The following is a 27,213-nucleotide window of genomic DNA, read 5'->3' on the forward strand; positions in this document are numbered from 1 at the left end:
AGGCTTTATGACTAGTTGAGATTCTAAGACAACTTCTTTTTTTTTTTTTTTAATACAATGCTCTTTCTAGTATATAGCCAGGCAGGTAACATCAAAGAGGTTTGGAAGCAGCTAGCAGGGATTCCAAGACCTGGGAGAACTGATGTATTGGAGCATGGTACAAAGATTGGGACTTGGGTGTGAAAGAAGGTTACGTTGCCTTATTTAAGACTTATTGTTCAAAGATTAGAGCTGTAGATTCTTCTTAGGGGTGTGAAGAAGTGGCCATTTTGGAGAAGTCTGTGTGGGAAGGAACTGTTGGTAGCTGCTGGGAACTGTCGACACCATGTAGGACCCGAGGGTGGCCTCTGCCTGAGAGCCAGCAAGAAGCTGACACCATCAGTTATACACTGCAAGGGTGTGAGTTCTGTCCACAATCTGAAGGAACTTGGAAGAAGATTCTTTCCCATTTTCACCTCCAGATAAGAATGTTGTCTAGCTGATCTTTTGATGAAGTCTGTGAAATCCTGAGCAAATGCCTCAGCTGAGTCGTGCCCAGAGTTCTGATCCACAGAAACTCTGGACTAATAAATGTGTTTCTATAAGCTGCTAAGTTTTTGGTAGTTTGTTCCACAGTAACAGAAAACTAGTACTTTTGGTCATGTCCAAGTATATTATATTCTTTAGTGTTGTTACATAATAAACACAGCACTCTGCCATCTCATTTGAAATACATAATCCACACTCCACTATGCCTTAGAAGCATGAAAATCACTGCAGTTTCTGGTTTTCTGGCAGCACTGTGAAATGATAAGAGTGCCCCACACGGTCTGACAACTGTTGTCTTATAGCATTAAACAGCTTTAACAATGCATAAATGACTTAGTATGGATTTATTCTTAATGAAAGTTTGTTTATGAACACCAACATTTGAATTTCATATAATTTTCATGTGTCACAAAATACCGTTTTTCCTCCAAACATGTAAATATGTAAAGACCATTCTTAGTTTGTAGACTGTGTATAGTGGACAAGAGACTGGATTTAGCCTGCAGGCTGGAGTTTGCCGACCATGACTATAGGCAGACTTGTCTATACTAATACTGTTTGATAGATGCAACAATAGGGAAAATACTAGCACTCTTTGAGATCCTTAATTAAAAAAATATTTAATCAAAAATTCTATTTGTTAACTATATTAAAAGACTAAAAAAATCTAGTAAGACAGGTTTGTGAGCAGTTTCTTGAATGTGGTGAAAAGGATGGAGTAAGATAGGAAACAGCCTCATTTCTCACTAACCACTAAATTGTATACTTTGATTATTCTTTTTTCCCCACTCATAAATGATATAAGTGGCCGGTTTCCATTGATTCTTACTAACAGGATTCTTATTAATAGGAATAAGTTCAGTTTTGGGAAGAGTTATTTTGTTCCATTTTCAAGTACAGTTTTAAGCTATTTGATCACTTCTTCCTGTCTCGAAATTTCTTCTGGGGAAGGAATTTGGGGCTGTCACTTGACTTTTCCTCCTGCCTCCTCAGCCATTCATTAAGCTGGCCCTTGATCCTCCAGGGTCCAGGTGAGCGGAGAGTTATGAATGGGAAAAGGCAAAAGTTTTTCAGTGGATGATATGCTTTCAAATGCTGTTTCTTTTGTGAGGAAATTGTAGTTCGTCAGAGGCTGTAGACTGACCTGTTCTGTAAAACAGGCTTTACAAAAAAGAGTTGGATCGTATAGAACAAACTGAAAGTAATGTTTACATCTGAGGAGAGCAAATGGGATGAAGGATAAGACGTATGGCCATCCCAAGGGTATTTTTACTTTGTATTTGAATTCTTACAGCATGTAGAATGTATTTTGGATATTTGGTAAATGAAAAGGTACATATTGAAAATAGCATGAAAAATTGCAAATGGGAAGGAAATTACTTTCTTCTAAATAGAAAAAGTTGTAGAAGGGCCTTTTTCATTGTTGGTTGGTTGTACCTTGTGGCAGGTGGGATCTTTGTTCCCCAACTAAGTATTGAACCCACACCCCCCTGTGTTGGAATGGTGGAGTCTTTTAACCACTGGACTGCTAGGGAAGTCCCCTGAAAGGGCTCTTTTAAATAAAACCTTCTAAAATACTTACATGTTCATTAACCTTAAAAAGCTGTAGTGTTTTCACTTTGAGATGTAGCATTATTTTTGGAGTGGATTATTTCTAAAAAATCATGTTTTGAAGTATTATCTACAGATAATAAAACACATAGATTTTTAGTTTGATGAATTTATATAAAGGTATGCACTTGTATAATCCCCTCCCAAGCACAATAGAGAATATTCCTTTCTCTGGTAAAGTTCCCTTATGCCACTTTCCAAGCTTTCAACCACTCTTGGCAACAACTGATCTGATTTCTATCGCCACAACTTATTTTTGCTGATTCTAGAGCTTCATTTGATGAGAATTGTATCATATGTACTCATTTGTGCCTGACTTACCTCAGTCTCATATCTGAGAGATTCATCCATATGGTTACATATATCAACAGTTCTTTCCTTTTTATTTACTGAGTAATATTCCACTGAATGAATATATCAGTTTGTATATCTGTTCTCCTGTTAGTAGATACTAGGATTGTTTTCAATTTTGGCTGTTACTGATTTAGGCTGCTATAAATACATGTGTACAAGTCTTTCTCTAAATATATGTTTTAATTTCTCTTGAGTAACTACCTAAGAGTGGTATTGTTAGGTCATCAGATAGGTGTATATTTTACTTAGAATAGACTATCAAACTTTCTTAGGATCAAATTTGTACTATTTTATATTCCCATTAGGAATTGAGAGTTTTAATTGGTCCTCATTCTTGCCTGGAGTTTTCTTTCTTGGGAGGTTTTTGATTACTGATTGCATATCTTTACTATTGTTCTATTGAGGTTTTTCTTTTTTTCCCTAATGATTCCCACAGTGATCACGGTGAGGCAAGACCAGAGTGGGCCTCCAGGAAGCATCGGGCCAGACTGGGGCAGCTGGAGGTCCACCTCGGACTTCGTGAAGCATCCTGCCAGACTGGAGAAGCTGGAGGTCCACCTCGGACTCTGATTTTCCCGCTGGGGAAACCATAGGCTTGAGGGCCCTGTGGGTGTGATGCTGTGCCAGCCTTGGGGGGTGTCCAGTGTGGTCAGAGTGTAGCCACTCTTGCCCTTCTCTGTCTCTCTGGTTTGGGAGGGTGCTTTGGCCTCAGCCCTGGGTTCTGGGGATTTCTTTCAGTGGTGTCTTGGCTGTGGATAGTTGCTAGTTGGTCTTGTGAGGGGGACTGAAGTTGGGAATGACCTATGTTGCCCTCTTGATGTCGTCTCCCTATAAGGTTTTCTGCACACACAATTAAAATGTCTCTGAATAACAGTAGTTTAGCTTTTTCCTCTTCACTTTTCATGCCTTTTGCATCTCTTAACTTACTGTACAGGCTAGTTCTTCTGTACAGTGTGTTGAATGGAAGATCTGAGAGCAAACATTCTTATGTTTTCTCCTAGTCTTGATTAAGAGTTCAGTGTTTTACCATATAAGAATGATGTTGGTTATCTTTTTTTTTTTTTTTTTTAAGGAAAAACCCCTTTATTAGGTTGACGTTTGATTCTCTTTCTGAATTACTGAGAGGTTTTAAACATTAATGGGTTGAATTTTGTCAAATGCATTTTATTGTCTGTTGAGATACTTTCTTTTTTTTCCTGTTAATTTGTTGAATTTCTTTCAAACATTAAATCTTAACATTTCTAATATTAGACATACGAGATCAGAGAGTATACTTTAATGTTTTAGTTGCTTGAGACTTGATAGCATATGATCTTTCTTGATGAACATTTTTGAAAGGAAATACTATTCTTCAGTTTTGGGATATTGTATTTTATAAATGTCAGTTCAGGGTAGTTGATACTTAGAGCTACTGCTTCAATATACATACTGTTATTTTTGCCTCCTACTTTATCAAACAACAGTGAAACAACAGCGTTAACATTTCAGCTGTGGTTGTCTTTTTCAAAGTTATTTCAAACTAATCCTTACTTTAAAGTCTTTCCTTCATTTTGCTCATTTATATGTCATTTTAATGATTTTTCACGTTTTTCTGTTGAGTTGATATTTCTGTTACGAAATAGGTCTCTGTATCTTTGGAGATTCTCCCTTGTTTCGATGTTTGCTTTGTATGATAATGTTATAGCCTCTAAGGCTTTTTATACTTGATGTTTGCGTTGTTGTTGTTCAGTCGCTCAGTCATGTGCAACTGTTTGTGACCCCATGGACTGTAGCACACCAGGCTTCCCTATCCTTCACCGTCTCCCAGAGCTAGCTCAAACTAGTCCACTGAGTCGGTGATGCCATCCACCCATCTCGTCCTCTGTCATCCCCTTCTCCTCCTGCCTTCAATCTTTCCCAGCATCAGGGTCTTTTCTAATGAGTCGGCTCTTCGCATCAGGTAGCCAAAAGTATTGGCACTTCAGCTTCAGCATCAGTCCTTCCAGTGAGTATTCAGGATTGATTTCCTTTAGGATTGATTGGTTTGATCTCTTTGCAGACCAAGGGACTCTCTAGAGTCTTCTTCAACACCACAGTTCAAAAGCATGAATTCTTCAGCACTCAGCCTCCTTTATGGTCCAACTTGCACATTCATACACGACTACTGGAAAAACTACAGCTTTGACTGTATGGACCTTAGTTGGCAAAGTAACATCTCTGCTTTTCAATATTGCTGTCTATGTTGGTCATAGCTTTTCTTCCAAGGAGCAAGTGTCTTTTAATTTCATGGTTGCAGTCACCATCTGCAGTGATTTGGAGTCCAAGAAAGTAAAGTCTGTCTCTGTATCCATTGTTTTCCCATCTATTTGCCATGAAGTGATGGGACAGAATGCCATGATCTTAGTTTTTTGAATGTTGAGTTTTAAGCTAGCTTTTTCACTCTTCTCTTTCGCCTTCATCAAGAGGCTCTTTAGTTCTTGTTCGCTTTCTGCCGTAAGGGTGGTGTCATCTGCATATCTGAGGATGTTTGCATAGTATATCTTTCTATTATTTCACTTTTAGTTTGTCTGTGTCTTTGTCTGTAAAGTTGTTTCTTAGAGACAATGTATAGTTGGATCTTGTTTTTTTTCTTTTTTAAAGTCTTTTTGCTTTTTATGGGGAGCTTTATGCTTTTTATGGTCCATTTTCCTATATGTATGTTTTAAGTCTATTCTGTTGGTGTTCTCCTTTTTGTCTCATATCTCTTTTATTTCTTTTGTTTTAATCAAATGTTTATCATCCTACTTTATTTCTTGTATTAACTTGTTAGCTATTTCTACTGCAGTTAATTTTTAGTGTTTGGTCTGGGTATTACAGTATGCATTTTTAATTTGTCATGGGCTGCTTAAAATTAATATTGAACCACTCATTCTTAACAAATATAAGAATCTTAAAAAACAATGTAGTTCTGTTTACTGTCTGCCCTGCCATTTAAAATTAATATTTAACTACTTCATTCTTAACAGATATAAGACTCTTAATATAATTCCATTTGCTTTCTGCCCCTGCCATTTCTGTTATCATTTATTTATTCTACTTCCCCATATCTTATAAATGACACTAAGAAATTATTTGTGCTTTAACAAGTAATTTATCTTTTGAGGAAATGAATACCCATTCATTTCCCATTTCTAGTGTTCCTCATTTCTTCATGAAGTTTCACATTTCTTCTGGTATCATGTGATTTAATTAAGCTTAATGGATTATTTAAAAAGTATTTCTTGTGGAAGCATGCTGGTGACTATTCTTAGCTTCCTTTATCCGAAGATGACTTTCTTTCATTTTCAAAGACTGATTTTACTGGGTGTCGTGTTCTTGGTTGAGTTCTCTTCCTCCTTGCATTGCTTTGAACACATTCTCCCATTTTCTTTTCAGTCTCCATTATTTCTGATAAGTTTTGAAGTTCACCTGTGTGTTGTGGAGTTTTCCTCTGTCTGCTTGTAGGACTTTCCCTTAATTTTTGGGTTTTTGCACTTTGATGTACCTAGGTTTAATTTTCTTTGTATTGATTGTTTATGGAGTTGCTGAGTTCCCCCATTTTATAGGTTAATGTTTTTCAGTGAATTTGGGAAATTTTCCACCGTTATTTCTTCAAATATTTTTTCTGCTCCATTCTCTTTCTTTAATGTAGTAGAACTTTAATAGCTTCTTAGTAGTTTTGAAGTCCTGTCTTCTAATTTCAGCTTCAGGGTCATCTTGGAGTCTGTTTCCTTTGATAGCTCTATTTCTGACTGCATGTCACATTTACTGATTATTTTCATGTCTGGTAATTTATAACTTTATGCTAGACATTATGAGTTCAGCATTGTTGAAAGTCTGTTTTTGTTTTTGTTTTTTTTTTCCCTCTCTTTTTAATTATGTCAAGTTTCATTCTGGAATGCAGTTAGTGTAGTTGGAGATGTTCTTAATCCTCTCTAGGCTTGGCTTTAGGCTTTAGGTGGGCTATTCTATCTAGTCCTTACTCTACAGTATGATCCTTACTGTTAAGACCTGGTCTTTCTGGTATCTCAGCTGAATTCTGGGATATTAATGAGGTTCCTCCACCATGACTAGGTAGGAACTTTAAGATGTCCTGGCATTCTACAGCCGTTGGTATCTCCATTCTTCATTTAGCCCGAGAGTAGTTTGTCTGCTAGCCTTGTTTCACCCCTGTCACCTCCTACCCCTAAAGCTGTACAGCTCCCTCACCTTCAGTACTGTCCTGCAAATTCCGCTAGCTTCAACACCCCAAACTCTGATCTGTGATCGCGGGGCACTGCCTGAGTCTCCACTTCCCTGTGCTGTAGTCAGAAAACTCTCCCTAGCTGGAGATCTTGAGTGAAGGCGGAATTCACCTTCTGTGTTTCTATTTTCTCAGAGATCGCCGTTTGCTCTACCTATTATTCAATGCCTCAAAATATTTGTCCATTTTCATAATTATGTACAGCAAGGGGGAGGTTCAGTATTAGTTACTCTATTATAGAAAGTAAACAGTATATGTAAAACTCATTAAATTTTACTTATACCAAATGGATGCTTATATTTCATCTGCAATATTAAGATCATGGCAGATATAATAAGAAACTTTATAAATAGATTGGGTGTTAAGAATAATTGCATATTTGGTGGGTTGCTAAAATTAATCAGAAATGTACTATTTATTTCAAACCTTGTTATGATTGCTCCATTCCCATTTGTAGTTACAAGTAATAAATATTTGAATAAATGAAGATCAAATAAGAATGTATATTTGCTTATAGTTTCTTTTGTTGTGCAGAAGCTTTTAATTTTAATTAGATCCCATTTGTTTATTTTTGGTTTTATTTCCAGTATTCTGGGAGGTGGATCATAGAGGATCCTGCTGTGATTTATGTCGGAGAGTGTTTTGCCTATGTTCTCCTCTAGGAGTTTTATAGTTTCTGGTCTTATGTTTAGATCTTTAATCCATTTTGAGTTTCTTTTTGTGTGTGGTGTTAGAAACTGATCTAGTTTCATTCTTTTACAAGTGGTTGACCAGTTTTCCCAGCACCACTTGTTAAAGAGATTGTCTTTACTCCATTGTATATTCTTGCCTCCTTTGTCAAAGATAAGGTGTCCATAGGTGTGTGGATTTATCTCTGGGCTTTCTGTTTTGTTCCATTGATCTATATTTCTGTCTTTGTGCCAGTACCATACTGTCTTGATGACTGTGGCTTTGTAGTAGAGCCTGAAGTCAGGCAGGTTGATTCCTCCAGTTCCATTCTTCCTTTCTGAAGATTGCTTTGGCTATTCGAGGTTTTTTGTAATTCCATACAAATCTTGAAATTATTTGTTCTAGTTCTGTGAAAAATACCGCTGGTAGCTTGATAGGGATTGCATCGAATCTGTAGATTGCTTTGGGTAGTATACTCATTTTCACTATATTGATTCTTCTGATCCATGAACATGGTATATTTCTCCACCTATTAGTGTCCTCTTTGATTTCTTTCATCAGTGTTTTATAGTTTTCTATATATAGGTCTTTAGTTTCTTTAGGTAGGTATTCTGAATGGGAGAAAATAATAGCAAATGAAGCAACTGACAAACAACTAATCTCAAAAATATACAAGCAACTTATGCAGCTCAATTCCAGAAAAATAAACGACCCAATCAAAAGATGGGCCAAAGAACTAAATAGACATTTCTCCAAAGAAGACATACAGATGGCTAACAAACACATGAAAAGATGCTCAACATCACTCATTCTCAGAGAAATGCAAATCAAGACCACAATGAGGTACCATTTCACACCAGTCAGAATGGCTGTGATCTAAAAGTCTACAAACAATAAATGCTGGAGAGGGTGTGGAGAAAAGGGAACCCTCTTACACTGTTGGTGGGAATGCAAACTAGTACAGCCACTATGGAGAACAGTGTGGAGATTCCTTAAAAAATTGCAAATAGAACTACCTTATGACTCAGCAGTCCCACTGCTGGGCATACACACCGAGGAAACCAGAATTGAAAGAGACACGTGTACCCCAATGTTCATTGCAGCACTGTTTATAATAGCTAGGACATGGAAACAACCTAGATGTCCACCAGCAGATGAATGGATAAGAAAGCTGTGGTACATGTACACAATGGAATATTACTCAGCCATTAAAAAGAATACATTTGAATCAGTTCTAATGAGATGGATGAAACTGGAGCCGATTATACAGAGTGAAGTAAGCCAGAAAGAAAAACACCAATGCAGTATACTAACACATTTATATGGAATTTAGAAAGATGGTAACGATAACTCTGTATGCAAGACAGCAAAAGAGGCACAGATGTATAGAATGGACTTTTGGACTCTGAGGGAGAGGGAGAGGGAGAGGGTGGGATGATTTGGGAGAATGGCACTGAAACATGTATACTATCATGTAAGAAACGAATCGCAAGTCTGTGTTTGATACAGGATACAGGATGCTTGGGGCTGGTGCACGGGGTGATCTGGAGAGATGATATGGGGTGGGAGGTGGGAGGAGGGTTCAGGATTGGGAACTCATGTACACCCGTGGATGTCAGTGTATGGCAAAACCAATACAGTATTGTAAAGTAAAATAAAGTAAAAATAAAAAATTAAAAACAAAACAAACCAACTTTATTGTCACAGGAAAAAAAAAAGAATGTATATTTGAAAAGCCCTTGAAAATTATTAAATGTATGAACATGTGAAAGATACTAAACTCTTACTACTTTGCAAAATATATTCTCTTTTCTTGCTTTTAAATTGATATTCCTGTATTGACTTACTGGAATTCTTTGAATTTTTTTTTTTTTTTTAATTGGAGTGATTCTAAGCTGGAAGGTCTAGGCTGGTGAATGTATATTGGCTTATGAAATACTCAGTACATTTTTGTTATTTTTATTTATTTTTTTAAAATTAAGCAAATCACTGATTTCGTTTGGTTTTGTTTTTGTGATCCCTTTGGTATTAAAGTATGGGAATAAAGGGTAATGATTAAGAGTCTGCTGAGGTTTGATATCAGTGGGCGTTACCTAGTAAGTCCATTGCCTGAACTTTGGTTACATTATTAATTTCTGAAACATGGTTTTTAATTATCTGTAAGCTGACTAACTTTCTTTTCTTAATATTCTAGCTCTCTATCAATATCAGCTCACATCATTGAAAAAATAATTCTGAAGACATGTTTTGCTGAAAAGACAGCTGAGAAAAATTTTACGAATGGGATGAACACGTGCCAGTTCATTGACTACCTACTGCAATTTGAATGTTAACATCACCCACCTGGTACAGTTACCTAGTGATGTACCAGTTCTCACGATACCCTATTTCAGCGTGCTTGTCTTGATTAAAGAATTCAAAGTGGAGTACCGCAAACTTGATATGGAAAATAAAAAGAAAGACAAGGACAAATCAGATGATAGAATGGCACGACCTAGTGGTCGGTTGGGACATAACACTCGAGGAACTGGTTCTTCATCCTCTGGAGTTTTAATGGTTGGACCTAACTTTAGAGTTGGAAAAAAAATTGGATGTGGGAATTTTGGAGAACTACGATTAGGTAAGACTATTTTGTTTATTCCATAATAATGGGAGCATTTTTTAAAAAATGAAGGGTACTTTTTAATGAAATGATTTAGTTAGTTACTTGTTTGTTTCATTGTTGTGGTAATTTTAAAGATTACAGATACTAAGAGTTTCTGTGTACTTGTATTTTCATTTGTGGGTCATTTCTTAGTAAGAAAACAGTGTCTGTTTTCTTCAGATTAGCCGTCCAGATTAAAAGAAAAAAGAAAGTAAATGAAAAAGCTCTAGCAGGATGAAAGAGATACCAGGGGAGTCTTTGCAGTGTACTCTTTAGGAATGATATTTAGGCTACTTTTTCTGATTGGAAAACATTTAGTAACTAGTTACTTTAGTAACTGCTTACTACCTTTTCTGATTGGAAAACATCTGCTAACTGTATGGCTTAAAGTTAAGGTAATATCCTCAAACTACATCAGAAATCAGTGCAGTTTGCAGTGTTATAATTTATTCCCCTCTTCCCCCATGTATGCCAGAGTGGTTTAGAAATCTATATTCTTACCAAGGAACACAAAGTGCTGATTCAGTGTATTCTTATAATCAGGTAAGTTTGGGAAACATTGGTCTACTTTAACCTCCTAACTCAGGGAAGGTTTCTTGACACATGTCACACATCAATTTAATGATGGCCTCACGATCCAAACCTATCGTTTTACCTCCTAGTGCAGTGAAGATGTGGCTATCTTCATTGAGAAACAAGAAGGAGGACAGCACGGTTTTATGGGAGTCAGTATTGAGGTTCCTTGAGGGTTGTCTGGTTAATACACCAGCATGAGTATAAACTTCTTTAAATAAAAAGAAAAAACTTAGCTTCGCAATTTTCGTCAGATTCAACCTTGGTGTTATAAAAATATCTGCAATTGTGTGTTCATCTTCTCAGCTACTTCTCTTTATCATCTTGTAAAACACTTTGAAAGAAAAAGTTTTAGTCTCAAAGAGTATCAGACTCTTTGAGACCCCCATGGACTGTAGCCCACCAGGCTCCTCTGCCCATGGAGTTCTCCAGGGAAGAATACTGCAGTGGGTGGCCATTCACTTCTCCGTGGAATCTTTCTAATCCAGGGATCAAATCCAGGTCTCTTGCATTGCAGGCAGATTCTTTACCATCTGGGCCAAAAACATTCTAATTGTTAGTTACTCCTACATTTCATTACTGTTTTATGTAGTTAATGTACTTTAAATCTTTGAATGAAGCAATCTAATAAAAAGTAATGACATATTTTATACATATGATGTGTCTAATAGACTCTTCTGCATTTTAGTAAAGACTCAAATATTTGAAAGGGTGAATATTTTATATTTTATTTTTTAAAAGGTATTGTAATGATACTTTGAAATTCTTAAACTGTTTCTGATTTTGGCACTAAAAAAAAAAGCAGATTATTTACTTGTCTGACCTTGAATTACACCCATCCATCCGTTAAAAATTTATCACATGTCTACAGTATTATGTATGAAGCATGATTAGACACTGATGATACATTGGAAAAATATAAAAATTGTCTCTGCCATTATGGAATGCATAAGTCATTTAACCACATGGGGCTTCAAATTTGTCAACTTTAGAATGGACTTATTTCTGCTTCCTGAATTACTGTGAAGATTAAATTTAGATAACAATATAAAAGCACCAACATTATCCTTGCCTGTTTCAGGAAAGCAGTGATTGTTCTACTCCTTTAAAGGATATCAAGATATTTGTTATTAAGATTATAGCATGTTGTATGTATATTTAAATTTAATATAAATTAGTTTTCTAGCTGTATATTATGACATATATATTTGTACTTTGTCACTCTCTGTGTATATGACTATAGTACTATAGTATTTTGGCATTTATTATTCAGAATCAATTTCATATAATTTATTTCAAAATAACTATATATATATACACACACACACAGATCTGTGTGTGTGTATGGATGTATATCTGTGTATACACACGAAAGAATCTAGTGGAACATTTTAGCCAGGGCATATGAGAAAACTGTATTACTCCTATATACTGAAACTAACATGCTGTATACTGAAAAAAAACAGCAAAATACCCCCATTCTTTTGCAGTCTGTGAATAAGCAGGAATAGGGATAAGATGACTTACTAGTCTATCCATCCATCCATCCATCCATTATCATCTATTTATCTATCTATATCTAATCTACCTGTGGGTTTTTATTGTATATTTGTGTAGATTTTATTTAAATGTTTTATCTATACATGTTACTGTTTCAATACTTATGATACATGTAACATGTCCTTTTGCATAATTATTTTAATCATTTTTTTTTCTTAGTAGACTACTAAATAAAGGGAGGTTTTATTCCCTTTTAAAAAAGGTTCCAGGTGATTTCTCTGTACAGAAAGAGTTGTTATAATTGTCATTTTTTTCTATGATAAATGTGAATAAACATGTTTATTTAATCTGGATAAACATGCTAATATTAAAAGCTGGTTTGAATTCTTAAACTGCTTTCTTTAAAACCATGTTAATAGACATTGATTTCTGGCACTAAATTTTTTGTGATTAGTATTGAGTAAGAAAGAATATAGAGTATATATGTTATAGGTAAGTGATTGTCAAAAAAGATGCTATTAGGATCTTGGGCTGGACAGTGTTTTGTTTTTGTTTGCCTGTTTGTTAGAAGACTGCCCCATACACTGTGTGGTATTTAGAACTTCAGGCCTCTTGGACACTAAACAGGAGTTGCATCTCTACATGCAGCCCCAGATTCCTCCCCCCAGCCCCCACTCCCATTTCCAAAAGCCCCAAGGTGAGACACTATTACCCTCTGTTGAAAGTACTTTTATAGAGGGTTACTAAAGAAAGAAAGAAATGGCAACCCACTCCAGTATTCTTGCCTGGAGAATTCCATGGACAGAGAGGAGCCTGGCAGACTATAGTCCATGGGGTCGCAAAGAGTCGGACACGACTGAGTGGCTAATAGACACACATACACTAAAGAGAGAAAGCCGAACATAAACAATGTGATGTGAGATTAAAAAGAAAATAGTTAATCTTTTAAAAAATCTAAAATTAAGTTTAAGTAAATGTGTTTACTATCATTTTTATCTGTATTTTTAATTGTAAAATGATGAATTGATATTTTTGGTTTTATTTTATCCTTGTATTGGTGGTAAGGCTTGCATCCAGCATGTTGGATATATTCCTAGCTTAGACAATTAACCAAAACCCCCAGAAATGTTTTTAACAGGTACAGAATGAGACAGAACAAAGCTAGCTAAAATGTGGGGTTATATTGTATACATTTTTTATTTTCCTGTGTATTATGAGGCTTTCACATCTGAAGAAAAACCTTTCTGGTCAGCCATATAGACCTCTTACTGTGGGTGTATTCTAGAATGTGTGGAATACAAACCAGCTAATATAACATTGCTTTAATAATGAAAAGAAACCAAAAAACCTCAAATCCTTTCACTCTGTGGAAAGACTGCTCCTCTACAGGATAGCCAGTTCTTCAAGATAAAAAAAATTGGGAGCATGCCTTTAATCTGCAAACTAACCAATTTAGCGCCATACCTCCCTCCTCTCTCTGGCCCATGCATTCCAGGAGGCAGTCTTCCTGAAGGCATCCCGTGGCAGAGTACAAGACAGTTAGAGAAACTGCCCACCGAAGGTTAACAGAGTTATTCAGACTAGTCACTCCTAAGATGTTTACCCTCCCCTATCTTGCTTTTCCTGCAGAAATACCAAAAATCTTGGCCAAAGCTCTACCCTTGCTCCTGTCTTCTACCACCTGACCAAAACATGATATTTCTTCTGTGTCTCCTCTCGTAGCTATGCCTGGCTGACCATCACGTGAAAGAACAGAATGAGGGTGTTATCTGTTGTTTTATGAATTACCATACCTGAAGTAAGATATTGTAAATTTTGATAGAATTAAGTAGACACAGAAGTTTTTATAACTTTTTATTTTTGTTTAAGAATTGTTTTGTTGAAAATTCTGCAGGTCTTACCATATGTAAGAAGTAAATATACAGATTTGGGTGGATTCATCTTTTTTATGTTTATTGACTTTCCTACATTTATTAGCTGAAGCTTAAAATTTTTCTGAAAAATGTAACAAGGAGTTAGGCTATAATGCTATAAGAAAGAGATCCTAGCATACAGCGGTGTTAGGCAAAGTAGTTTCTTTCTTTTTCACATAACACAGGCCAGAAGAACAGCACCAAGGGCTGTCAGGGTATCTCCGCACCCTCAGTATGTGGCTTCAGTCTCGATCTGTGAGTTGTTTACTCCCATTGTTGCTGTCTCCAGACACCCAGCCAGGAAAAGGGCCAGAAGATAATACGTTCATTCTCGCAAGTGGGCAGTGACATGCCTTATGTTGACTCATATCTATAACTTAAAATCACATGTCTGCACCAACTGAAAAGAGAGGCTAGAAATGTAGTCTAGCTGGGCAACCATTTTAGGCCGTTCCTTTACTAAGGAAGGTGAACAGGGATATTTCAGTTGATTAGTAGTCCCTGATATAACCATATATGGAATTTCTGTAGAACATAGTTTTATAATAATGACCATTCAAATATCCCAATATTGGTAAACCCATCTTTTCAAGTTCTTTATGGCACAAAGTACTATTTATTGGAAACATCTTTTGAAATTGGATTAAAACTTCAGTGAACTGGAACCAGTTTACTTGGCGCCTTCTCTTAATTGGACTTCCTCCATACACACACTCCTCTCTCTTGCTTGTATTGTACCCACAAACATATACTTTGTGCATTGAACATACATTATTAGTTTGTTCATATACATACCAAATATGGATTGAAAAGCCGATTATTTAAGGGGATGCCTATACAAAGTGGATCATTGAAAAAGCAAGAGAGTTCCAGAAAAATGTCTACTTCTGCTTTATTGACTACGCCAAAGCCTTTGACTGTGTGGATCACAACAAACTGGAAAATTCTGAAAGAGATGGGAATACTAGACCACCGGACTTGCCTCCTGAGAAACCTGTATGCAGGTCAAGAAGCAACAGTTAGAACTGGACATGGAACAAGAGACTGGTTCCAAATTGGGAAAGGAGTACTGATATATCAAGGCTGTATATTGTCACCCTGCTTGTTCATCTATGCAGAGTACATCATGAGAAGTGCTGGACTGGATGAAGCCCAAGCTGGAATCAGGATTGCTGGGAGAAATATCAGTAACCTCAGATATGCAGATGACACCACCCTTATGGCAGAAAGCAAAGAAGAACTACAGAGCTTCTTGGTGAAAGTGAAAGAGGAGAGTGAAAAAGTTGGCTTAATACTCAACATTCAGAAAACTAAGGTCATGGCATCTGGTCCCATCACTTCATGGCAAATAGATGGGGAAACAGTGGAAATAGTGACAGACTTCATTTTGGGGGGCTCCAAAATCACTGCAGATGGTGATTGCAGCCATGAAATTAAAAGATGCTTGCTCCTTGGAAGAAAAGTTATGACCAACCTAGACAGCATATTAAAAAGCAGAGGCATTACTTTGCCAACAAAGGTCCATCTAGTCAAACCTATGGTTTTTCCAGAAATGTATGGATGTGAGAGTTGGACTATAAAGAAAGCTGAGTGCCGAAGAATTGATGCTTTTGAACTGTGGTGTTGGAGAAGACTCTTGAGAGTCCCTTGGACTACAAGGAGATCCAACCAGTCCATCCTAAAGGAGATCAGTCCTGAATGCATTGGAAGGACTGATGTTGAAGCTGAAACTGCAATACTTTGGCCACCTGATGTGAAGAACTGACTCATTTGAAAAGACCCTGATGCTGGGAAAGATTAAAGGTGGGAGGAGAAGGGGACAACAGAGGATGAGATGGTTGGATAGCATCACTGACTCAATGGACATGAGTTTGAGTAAACTCCGGGAGTTGGTGAGGGACAGGGAAGCCTGGCGTACTGCAGTCCATGCGGTAGCAAAGGGTTGGACCCGACTGAACTGAACTAAACTATGCAAAGTGACAAAAATGCATTAGTAATATTCAATCATGGCTCATTTTTATAACCTTCAAAGTTCAGTGAAATCGCTAATATTCAAAAAAAGAAAATGCTTTTAGGATTTAGTTCTTTCTTCTGTGGCTTAAAAGTAAACATTTGACCATGTAAGTGAAAACAAGAACAATATTTTTAGAAGTATTTTGTTTATTTTCATTGTATGGAATCTGTGTTTAGACTTTTTGTCCTATAAATATTTTTTCCCTATATGGTTATGAATAAATATCGTATACAATACAAAATAATTCTGAGAAGATGATGATGTGTTGATGAAATATAAATTCCATTTTTGAATTAAAATTTTTTCCTTTGTTAGACACTCAGGATTTAAGTGTTCCTCAAGATTTACATTTTTCATTGTATCATTAAATTATTCACTAAGCCAATTTTATACATCATGTATTCTTAAAATATATATGGTAACATCTAAATGCTGAACTAATTGGCTAAAAAATGATATGTTTTCCAAAATGTTTTTTAATTTATGGGCTCAGTGAGTACTTTGACTGCAGCTTAGCTTACACCACTTAGGTACTCCTGTTAATCTCTGTCTTTGTGATCAGTGTAATAGGTTTATGAGACTTATGCTACTTAGCATTAGAATGAACATTATTTTTCCCCCACTCATTTTTATAAAACAAGAACAAAACTCAGAAGAGCATTATAATATTTATATGAACAAACACTACTGTACAGTGTTGGCAGTGGTTCTGATTATTTTTGCCATGATATTCTTTGTTACAAGTAGTCTTGCTGTTTGGCCATACAACTCATTGACTGTAAGGCAATCTAAAGGGTAAGATAACTGGTTGACAATTTGGTTTCAGTGCTCTGAAAGATAAAAAAAAATCTGGTTAACAGTTTGATTTTGAATGGTTAACAATTTGGTTTCATTTCTCCACAGATGCAGTGCTTTCATGGTTTCTTTTTTTCATTTTATATTGGATTATAGTTTATTTACAATGTTGTGTTAGTTTCAGGTGTACAGCAAAGTGATTTAGTTATTTTTACAGTCCCATCACTTCATGGTAAATAGAAGGGAAAAAGTGGAAGCAGTGACAGGTTTTCTTTTCTTGAGCTCCAAAATCACTGTGGACAGTGCTGCAGCCATGAAATTGAAAGATTCTTGCTCCTTGGAAGGAAAGCTGTGAGAAACTAGACTGTGTATTTAAAAGCAGAGGTATCACTTTGCCGACAAAAGTCCATATGATCAAAGCATGGAAATGAGAGTTGGAACATAAAGAAGGCTGAGTGCTGAAGAATTTATGCTTTCAAATTGTGGTGCTGGAGAAGACTCTTGAGGGTCCCTTGGACTGCAAGGAGATCAAACTAGTCAATCTTAAAGGAAATCAACCCTGAATATTCATTGGAAGGACTGATGTTGAAACCAAAACTCCAATACTTTGGCCACCTGATGTGAAGAGCTGAAACATTGGAAAAGACCCTGATGCTGGGAAAAATTGAGGGCAAGGGGAGAAGAGGGCGGCTGAGGATGAGATGGTTAGATAGCGTCACTGACTCAATGGACATGAATTTCAGCAAACTCTGGGAGATAGTGAAGGACATGGAAACCTGATGTGCTGCAATCCATGGGGTTGCAAAAAGTCGGACATGACTTAGTGACTGAACAACAACTTTGGCTCATTTAGATACAATTGCTTGTTCTCTAATGCCATCTTTACCAGGTTTATCATGCAGTTAGAAATTGGAGGCTAAAGAAGAATCAAGCTCTTCGTGTCCCCTACAAAAGAAATGGTTACACGATTCCTGATGAGTGTAAGTTTCTTGAAAATGGTCAGAATTTTTGCTGTTTGATAGTGGAGAACATGATGGAGACAGAGTTTTTGTATTTGGTACAGCATCTGCTGCGGGCTACTGCTAAGTCACTTCAGTCGTGTCCGACTCTTTGTGACCCCATGGACTGCAGCCTACAAGGCTCCTCCATCCATGGGGTTTTCCAGGCAAGAGTACTGGAGTGGGGTGCCGTCACCTTCTCCGTGGTACAGCATCTAGCTTAGTTGATTTGGTGAAATATAAGGAGTGGGCATGTGTTGGAACATTTAAATGTAGTGCAGTGATTTATTACCAGTTATATAGGTTACGGGGCTTCCCTGATAGTGCAGAGGTTAAAGCATCTGCCTGCAATGTGGGAGACCTGGGTTCGATCCCTGGGTCAGGAAGATCCCCTGGAGAAGGAAATGGCAACCCACTCCAGTATTCTTGCCTGGAGAATCCCATGGACTTGGTGGGCTACAGTCCACGGGTCGCAAAGAGTCGGACACGACTGAGCGACTTCACATTCATTCATTCATACAGGTTACACCTGGAGGAGGCAATGGCACCCCGCTCCAGTGCTCTTGCCTGGAAAATCTCATGGATGGAGGAGCCTGGGAGGCTACAGTCCATGGGGTTGCAAAGAGTCGGAGACAACTGAGCAACTTCACTTTCTTTTCTTACATAGGTTACGTGTATTGATAATCAATAGCAGCATCCCTCGATTATTCATTTCATTTCCAGGAAATCTGGAGAGACTTAGTGCGGAATTGTTTATATCATAGAGAATTTAGGTCCAATATGAGATCCTGAATCCTTAATGTTTGACAAAAGAAGTATCACCTTTTCTCAGATAGACCATAATAAACTATTATCATGAGTCTTCACAAATTTTAAATGTTTTTTGTATTTTCATTTTTCACAATAAAGTCTTTAAAAGATTTTTTTTACTGGTTTTTCATGTGTCATTGTGTCCTTTTTAATGTTTATTTAAAATTTTATTTTCCTTGTTTTTTATGGCAAAATTGCCTTAAGGGCCGTTAGCTGGGCTGTGAAATTGCTTGTGGCAAAGAGTCTTATGGTGAAAATACTGCTCACTGTGGCAGCATATCCAAGACTGAAATTTTGTCTAGAAGTTTTACTGCCATTCATCAGCTACTGAACAAAATGAAGTTAGGAGTATTATGTTGGAAAAAATTGCATGTGTGAGAGTTGATGGCTACCTAGTTTATTCAGTAGTCAGTGTAACCAGGGCCATTTACTATCACAGTTAAACAAAACAACTATCATTGTTCTCTTTTTCTTCAGAAATTCAGAAATCAAATATTGTTCTATTTTTTTATCCTTTTAGCTATACTTGTAAAGAAGTACATGAATTTATGTATCACATTATCTTTATATACTGAATTCTCCATAGTGTTTTACTTGAACTACAGATACTGACCCTGTGGAATTTTCTAGATTATTTTCAACTTGCTGGTGCCAATGATTAGTGTAATTTACTTGGATTCTTTACATATTCATTATGTTAAATCTTTATTCTGATTTGTCTTCTATCTGTTCTTTGTATAGGTTTTTTGACTTAAAAAAGTATAAAGTGTTTTAAGCTATCAAATCTGTATAAAATCTTCTGATCTCTTAATCTTTTTCCATTTTTTTTAATGCTCAAAAGGCTTCTATATACTGGCCTGATAAATATTTTTTCTTGTTTTATGGCTTATATCTAACTCTTAAAATAACTGGAATTTAATTTGGTTTTAAGGTAAGTTGCTAATAACACTTCTTCCCCTCAAAGTAACTAGTTTGTCAAAGCCAGTTATTGAATAGTATTTCTAAAATTTTCTTTTATTTTAAATGTATTCCAGATTTTTCTGTATATTTGCTAGATTATGTAAGAGCCCTATTAAGATCACATCTGAAAATAACAAAGGATTTAAAATGAGGTGGTGATTGAAAAAGGAATTGTGTAGTCTTGTTTCTATATACCGTTCTGGTTTTGAAACTTAGTAGTGTGTTTGCCTATTGATTACTTCCTAAGTGGTACACAGTATTCTAACAAAATAAGAGTTTTTCTATTTTTTTTAAAAATAAATAGGCTAAAGTTTCTTAGTCTTACTTTTTTCTCTGAATCCAGGTGAAACACTAAATGTTACTGAGTTGATCATAAATTTAAATATATCCCTGTTATTGAGGTTTCTGCTAAATAGTTGGAAGCAAAAATCTATATTTTATTTAAATGTATGCTGTGCTTCTCCTCCTATCCCCTCAGAGCAGTTTTACATAATATAATCTTTAAAAATTCACTTCTGGTAGAATCTGACATTTTTCTTTCTTTTTCAAGGGAAAAATTTGTATACAAATGAATATGTGGCCATTAAATTGGTAAGTTCATGTTTCTTATTTTTCTTCAATCATTTTCTTGTTATTTCTTTAATGATTAAGTTGCATTTTCACTAGTTTTTTCCATATCATTTGTAACTTGAGTGTTTATTTGGAAAGTATGAGGCATAACTGATTTTTTGTTATTAAGCTTCTAGCATCATCGTGCCCCTCAAGTGTATGGTAATGTATATGTAAGATACTGTGTCTTTCTGTGTTACAATAACTTAATTCTTTTACTGTGGGAGCATTATAGAATTGAATTCTTAAAATTTGGCACTGCTTCAAATTTGCAGAAGCTGATGTACTGGCATTTTTAATATGCTAGAAATTAGAATGCAAGGCATTCTAACTTTCCTGATTCAAGCATTTGGACAAAAGTGTCTTTAGTGTTTAGGATTACATTATTTGGAAATTATTTCCAGGTAGCTTCCAAAATTTTTCTGTTTGTGTTTTATGTTTGGTAAAACTGGGTCTTGCTTGACCTTCAGGGATTCAGAAATTCTTGATGTGAGTGGAGGTTAGCCAGGAAAGCAAACTCCCAAGGGACTGATTTGAAGTCCTAAAGAAGCTTGGTATGACAGCTGTAAGGCAGCTTTTTTTTCTTGGTGTAGTTGGTATCTGGGAATTTTTATGACATATAACTTTGTTCTGGTGCAAATTTACTATTTGGTTTGCCTGCCAGGTTTCCCTGAGGTTGAGCATGGCTTGTTTGGCTTCCCCAGCCTGCCTGCCAGTCTTGATCTTGTTTCTGCCAATGTAACCTCTGTTATTAGGGTGATGTGACTACGGAAGAGCCTATTCAAGTTGGAGAAAGTGAAAACCGAAACTTTGGGGATAAGATAGAAAACTGTGATTTAAGTTAATAAGCACAGTTTAAGTATATTTGTGAGTGTAAACCAAGTTTCACTGGAACAAATGCTGTCTATTTTTACTGGAAAATAAAAATGCACTGAAGGGGTTGTGGTGCTACTGAGATGGACTCACTGATATGTGAGTTGGGACTGGCATTTACCTAGCATGAGTTCACCTAGGTTTAAGTTCTGGTCCTTGGTTTTTATGACAGAAAATCTGGTTAGGTTGTCTCCTTAAAATTGTCACTGTTAATCAGAACTAGATTCACAGTATCCCATCAATTCAGTCAGTCAGTCAAGCTCTCAGGTGTAAGTCTTTCAGAAGAGTTAATTTCTAACTTACAGTGAAGGTATTTTACTATTATAGGTCCAGAATGCTCACAACAGTATAAATCATGTTTTCTTTCTGTAGGCTGATCTACATAGAATATTAAGTTAAAATTACAAAAAGAAATTTACAAGGTTCCCTCATGAGTGTGTAGTCAGGACAAAGGGAGTTAGTTTGTGTGAATCACAATAGGGAGGCCAGGATGCAAGGAATGGGCACTGCTGACTTTTCTTTTCCCGTGGTCTAGGCCAGTGTTGGGAGTGGACGTGGCACACTAGGATGGCAACACCTATAGTCTTTGTTATTGATGGCTTGTAGTGAGTAGTTCCACTCACGGGAGCACGTGAATAATAGTTAACTGATAGGTTAGGGCAAATAAATCTTTATGTCAAAATAGGAGCCATGCTAGGCTCACCTTTACTTGTCAATTTCAGTCATTAACTGGTGACCCTTAGCTCCAGTTATTTTCAGATTTGAAACTTGTTTACCCTGTTGACATCTTTGATACCTTACTAAACATATACTATGTCATCTGTTAGCCTTCCTATGTATACACATACAAGTCACTTGTTTTAGTTTACCTTCATGCTGTATCACTGTTCCTGTATTTTTTTTTTAAATGTCAAGTTTTTTCTTTTTTTTATTCTGGAACCTATTTATTTATTAATTTATTTTTGGCTAAACTGAGTCTTTGTTGCTATGGGAAGGCATTCTCTAGTTGCTGTGGGCAGGGGCTGCTCTTGGTTGTGGCGTGTGGGCTTCTCATTGTGGTATCTTCTCTTGTTGCAGAGCATGAGCTCTAGACGAGCAGGCTTAAGTAGCTGTGGAATGTGGGCTCAGGAGTTGTGGTTCCCAGGCTCTAGAGCACAGCCTCAGTAGTTGTGGTGCGTGGGCTTAGTTGCTCCACAGTATGTGGGATCTTCCCAGACAAGGGATCGAACCCACGTCCCCTGCATTGGCAGGTGGATTCTTTACCACTGAGCCAATGGGGAAGTCCCCTTTATTTATTTTTTTTCTTCTTTTGTTTTTTGACATTATTTTTCTGCCTTGATTTGCCCCTTATTAAAGCACAGTTATCAGAACTATATATAATAATGTTGTTATTCAGTATTCTTTGGGAGAACTGAAAGTATTTTTATATCTATATGTGGCATTTTGAGGTTGAAGTATGGTACAGAGTTATGCTTGCCTCAGATTCATCCAAAAATGTATTGGCAAGATAGAAAATTTTTCATATAAACTATTAAGCCATGGTTGGTACTTAGTTTCCTAAATATTTGCATGTGTGTGTATGTATGTATTTATATGTGTATTATATGTGTATATATATATATATAATGTTCTTATATATTTTTTATCTTATATGTTTGTCTGTTTGTATCTATTGTCTGTTTATAGAAAACCACATAGTTTTGTTCAGAACCTGCCTTAAAAGTAACCACTTGAAAATGTTGTATCTGTATACCTTCAGTACTATCTTATTTTTGTACCTTGGTACAAAGGCTTTATTTGATGACAGTGGTGTTCATTCAGAGAGCAAACTTTAGGGACTAATTTCAGTTTTGTTATATATCCCATATAAAGGTTTACACACTTATTTAATGTTACCCTAGTTCATATTGATAGTTTGCTTCAGGTTAATTTGTTAACTTGATCTCAGCCACCACTCCCATATCTTGTTTGTTCAGTTCAGTTCAGTCGCTCAATCATGACTCTTTGCGTCTCCGTGGACTGTAGCATGCCAGGCTTCCCTGTCCATCACCAACTCCCGAAGCTTGCTCAAACTCGTGTCCACTGAGTTGATGCCATCCAACCGTCTCATCCTCTATAACCCCCTTCTCCTCCTGCCTTCTGCCATACAACAAATGACAGGTTATTATGTATCTTGTTCATAGTTACATAATAACCTGTCATTCATGAATAATGAAAAATTCATCCTATGGTGAGGTGACTTTTCTTGTATGGTGGCACAATAAAATTTTAGTGCTAGTAAGGTATTGGAATCAAGCTGAACTGACTCTACTAAATTAGAGAGTAGATAGATCTGGGTTTCTGTTTTTACCTAGGGGAATATTAGTGATTGAGTGAATTATGTATTTTACTTGTGATTGTCTACTTGGGTATCTTTTTATTACATGTTATGGTTATATACTTTAATATAGTTAACTAAGGAATTCCACTGTATGGAAGGGGCTGTTTTAAGTCATATACATGTGTATAGAAATAAAATGAGAAAATATTTTATCTATCTTTTGTAAACAAGGGGACTGAAAAGTACCAAAAGATTAAGTAAATCTAGCAAGTAGTGAATTTATGATTCACACCCAGCACAGTTTAATTCAGTGCCTCTGCCTTTACCCTGCCATCCTGCCTCTCAAGATCTAAGTTGATTGTTTTCTCTTATAATAATCTTATGATTATAATTGTTCCACTGGGATTTTACAGCTTCCTTATTTGAAGTCTTTGTCGTTGGTTCTTTCATTATGGTATATCCAAGTATAAATTTCTTTTTAGTTACTGTTTGGAATTCACATTCCTCTTGACTCTCTGGTTTGTTATCTTTCATCAGTTCTCACATTTATTTCTTCAGTTATTGCCTCTGCTCACTTTTCTTTCTTTTTTCCTTATCAATTGCATATTAGTCCTCATTATATTGTCTAGCTCTTTAATCTTTTTTGTGTGTGTTTTCTTTTTTCTTCCTGCATAATGCATTTTGTATAATTTATGTAGATACATTCTACAAAATTTTCTCATTCTTTAGATATTTTTCTGTCTCCCAGTTTCCAAATTCTTTTTGCTGTTGTGTTAGTGTGTTGACAGATTGGTTTTAAATTTTGGTTATTTTTGTTTTTTTGTACTTCTTGAAGTTTTGTTGGTTTTGTTTAAATTTCGTTGGCTTGTTATATACTTTCCTGTTGGATCTTGTTCACTTTTCCTGTGTTATTACTCTGTTATAGTTTTGTTTTCTACAACTATTTTCACATGTTTATATCTTAAATTTACTTTGCTTCTGTTTATGTTCTATGAGTGTGTGTGTGTTTGTCTATGTAGGTATAAATCTCAAAAACATGATGTTGAATGAAAAGTCAGACACATACATATGAAACATGTATCATACAATCTTATTTGCATGAAATCCAACAACAGACAAAACAAATCAAAAGATGATAGAAGTCTGAGAGAAAGGTGATAGAAAAGTGCTAAAGGCTTTTTGAGCTAGTGGTTGCAGTTTACAAAGCTCATGAGCCTAATATTTAGAAATTGTGTGTGTTACTGTAAGCTGTTCAGTTCAGTCCAGTCGCTCAGTCGTGTCCGACTCTTCGCGACCCCGTGAATTGCAGCACATCAGGCTTCCCTGTCCATCACCAACTCCCGGAGTTCACTCACACTCATGTCCATCGAGTCCGTGATGCCATCCAGCCATCTCATCCTCTGTTGTCCCCTTCTCCTCCTGCCCCCAATCCCTCCCAGCATCAGAGTCGTTTCCAATGAGTCAACTCTTCGCATGAGGTGGCCAAAGTACTGGAGTTTCAGCTTTAGCATCAGTCCTTCCAAAGAACACCCAGGACCGATCTCCTTTAGAATGGACTGGTTGGATCTCCTTGCAGTCCAAGGGACTCTCAAGAGTCTTCTCCAACACCACAGTTCAAAAGCATCAATTCTTTGGTGCTCAGCTTTCTTCACAGTCCAACTCTCACATCCATACATGACCACAGGAAAAACCGTAGCCTTGACTAGACTGCTGTACTCCACCAAATTTTTTAAAAATGTATTGTTGCTACTGTCAAGATTTTGCCATCTCCATCGTTGTTCTTTTTTACTTTTCTGTAATGTCACTTTAACCCAGAACCTTTCCATCAGAAATATATAGTGTAGAGGGCACAGTAATTCCTGGGAACAGGAGAAATAGAATCAGGGCCATCATTGCCTTAGTCAAGAATATTAACAGTATACTTTTCTTCAGGGTCACAGAGTCAAACATAGATTTCCCTAATGCTTATCTAATAGCCACTTAACCTTGTATATGTTTATGGCATTAATTTATTTTACATTGTGCTTAAAGTTGATTATTATCTGGATTTAACCTTAGGGAGACAAGGATACCTAATAGAGTGTTACACTATATAAGAGCTGACATCAAGATTTGTAACATTTGGAATAATTGGAGCCTAGTGATAGTTTAATAACATATATTTTTTATTGTTGCCTTTTTTTAAAAAATAGGAGCCCATGAAATCCAGAGCACCACAGCTACATTTGGAATACAGATTCTACAAGCAGTTAGGATCTGGAGGTAAAGTCTTATTTTAATTATTAAATTTGTAATAAAATGAATTATCATGATAGTAACTCTAGTTTCAAGGAATACTATGTTAAATTTAGTTAAAAGTAATACTTCTTAAGGCTATGGTTAGTAGGTTATTTTCTTACTCACTAGAGTCTTCCCTTTTTATTTTAAATATGCCATTTTTGGAGCTTTTTGTGTTGGTACCAATAGAAATAGAGAACATTGTGAAAAAATTTAATTGGGGAATATAAAGTTCATATAGTTTCCAGACTCTTAACCTTTTTGGTGGTATTATAGTTACTGAAATGACTTATGACATAGCAGTAGGCTGAAAAATGGCCCCTTAAAAGATATCCATATCACAGTCCCTAGAATCTATAAATGTGACCTTATAGCAAAGACTTTACAGGTATGAATAAGTTAAGGATCTTGAGAGTAAAGATTATTTTGGGTTATCTGTCTTCAGTTCAGTTGTTTAATCGTGTCTGACTCTTCGTGACCCCATGGACTACAGCACATGGGTTATCTGGGTGGCCCCAAATGCACAGTAAAAGAGAGTCAGAGGAATGATTTATGTAACAGAAGAGAAGGCCAAGTGGCTACGAAGGCCAAGTGGCTACAGAGGCCAAGATTGGAGTGATATGGCCAATAAGCCAAGGAATCCTGAAATCCTAGTGTAGGATTGTCCCGTAGAACCTCTTTGATTCAGCCTGTTGAAACTGATTTCAAATTTTTGGCCTCCAGAATTGTGAGAAAGTAAATTTCTGTTATTTTAAGCCACAAATGTGTAGTAATTACAGTGGCTGTAGGAAATTAATGTCAGTATAGTTTTACATAAACTCTAAATCTAAGTGAGAATGGATATTTTGTTCCATTGGAAAAAAACTAATGAGAAAATTTCCTTTTTTACATTGTATTTACTTCATGTTAATGTTTCTCTCAGCTCCACTTTTCATTTCTGTTCTACTAACTGTAATGATTTTTATATGTACAGTGTCTTACCAAGTAAGGATATTTTGTTTGCCCAGATTCAACAGAATGGAATTTTTTCAGGTGTCTTTTTGTAAGCCCATGTTTACCTTCTGCTTGGTAGAGCTGTACATTTCTTAATATTATCAATTTTGCATTCTTTTCTTTTTCCTTAGAGCATACTTTCCAAATGAGTCATCATTGTGGGGACACTAAGTTGACATATTGTAGTAATAGTTTTATCGTTATAAACTTTCTATAGTGTGTGTTTGAGTCTGATACAGAGAGTCCTCCAGGACTTATCAAAATTATCACTGACAATTGAGATTTAAATAATAAGGGGATACAACTAATTATATGTGAAACTATACATATTAGTTAGGACTAGTAAGTGACAGAAAGCCCTAAGAAGCTAAGGGGGGGCGGGGGGAAGGAGTTTATTGACCACGTACTGTAAATTCAGGGAAAAGACTTGTTTATAAGACATTGCAATACTGTCACCAGAGACGTTCTTTAATTTGTCTCTGTGCTCTGTGTGTGTAAGCAAATGTGTAAGCTTTGTTCTCTGATTGGCCCT

At 36.2% G+C, this 27,213-nt stretch overlaps 1 protein-coding gene across 7 annotated transcripts in view; it reads left to right on the top strand.

Moving 5' to 3' along the window:
* The window catches only part of CSNK1G3 (casein kinase 1 gamma 3), a 120,789-nt gene that overhangs the window by 25,061 nt on the left and 68,515 nt on the right, over positions 1-27,213 (top strand). For all 7 annotated transcript variants that reach the window (XM_018050687.1, XM_018050685.1, XM_018050688.1 and 4 more), the window contains exons 2-4: positions 9,597-10,022; positions 20,160-20,200; positions 25,604-25,673. In XM_018050687.1, coding sequence (XP_017906176.1) covers positions 9,845-10,022; positions 20,160-20,200; positions 25,604-25,673 — 289 coding nt within the window. In that variant the 5' untranslated portion in view covers positions 9,597-9,844. The remainder of the gene's footprint in view (positions 1-9,596; positions 10,023-20,159; positions 20,201-25,603; positions 25,674-27,213) is intronic.

Source organism: Capra hircus, chromosome 7 (genome assembly GCF_001704415.2).
Source record: "Capra hircus breed San Clemente chromosome 7, ASM170441v1, whole genome shotgun sequence".
Taxonomy (NCBI): domain Eukaryota; kingdom Metazoa; phylum Chordata; class Mammalia; order Artiodactyla; family Bovidae; genus Capra; species Capra hircus.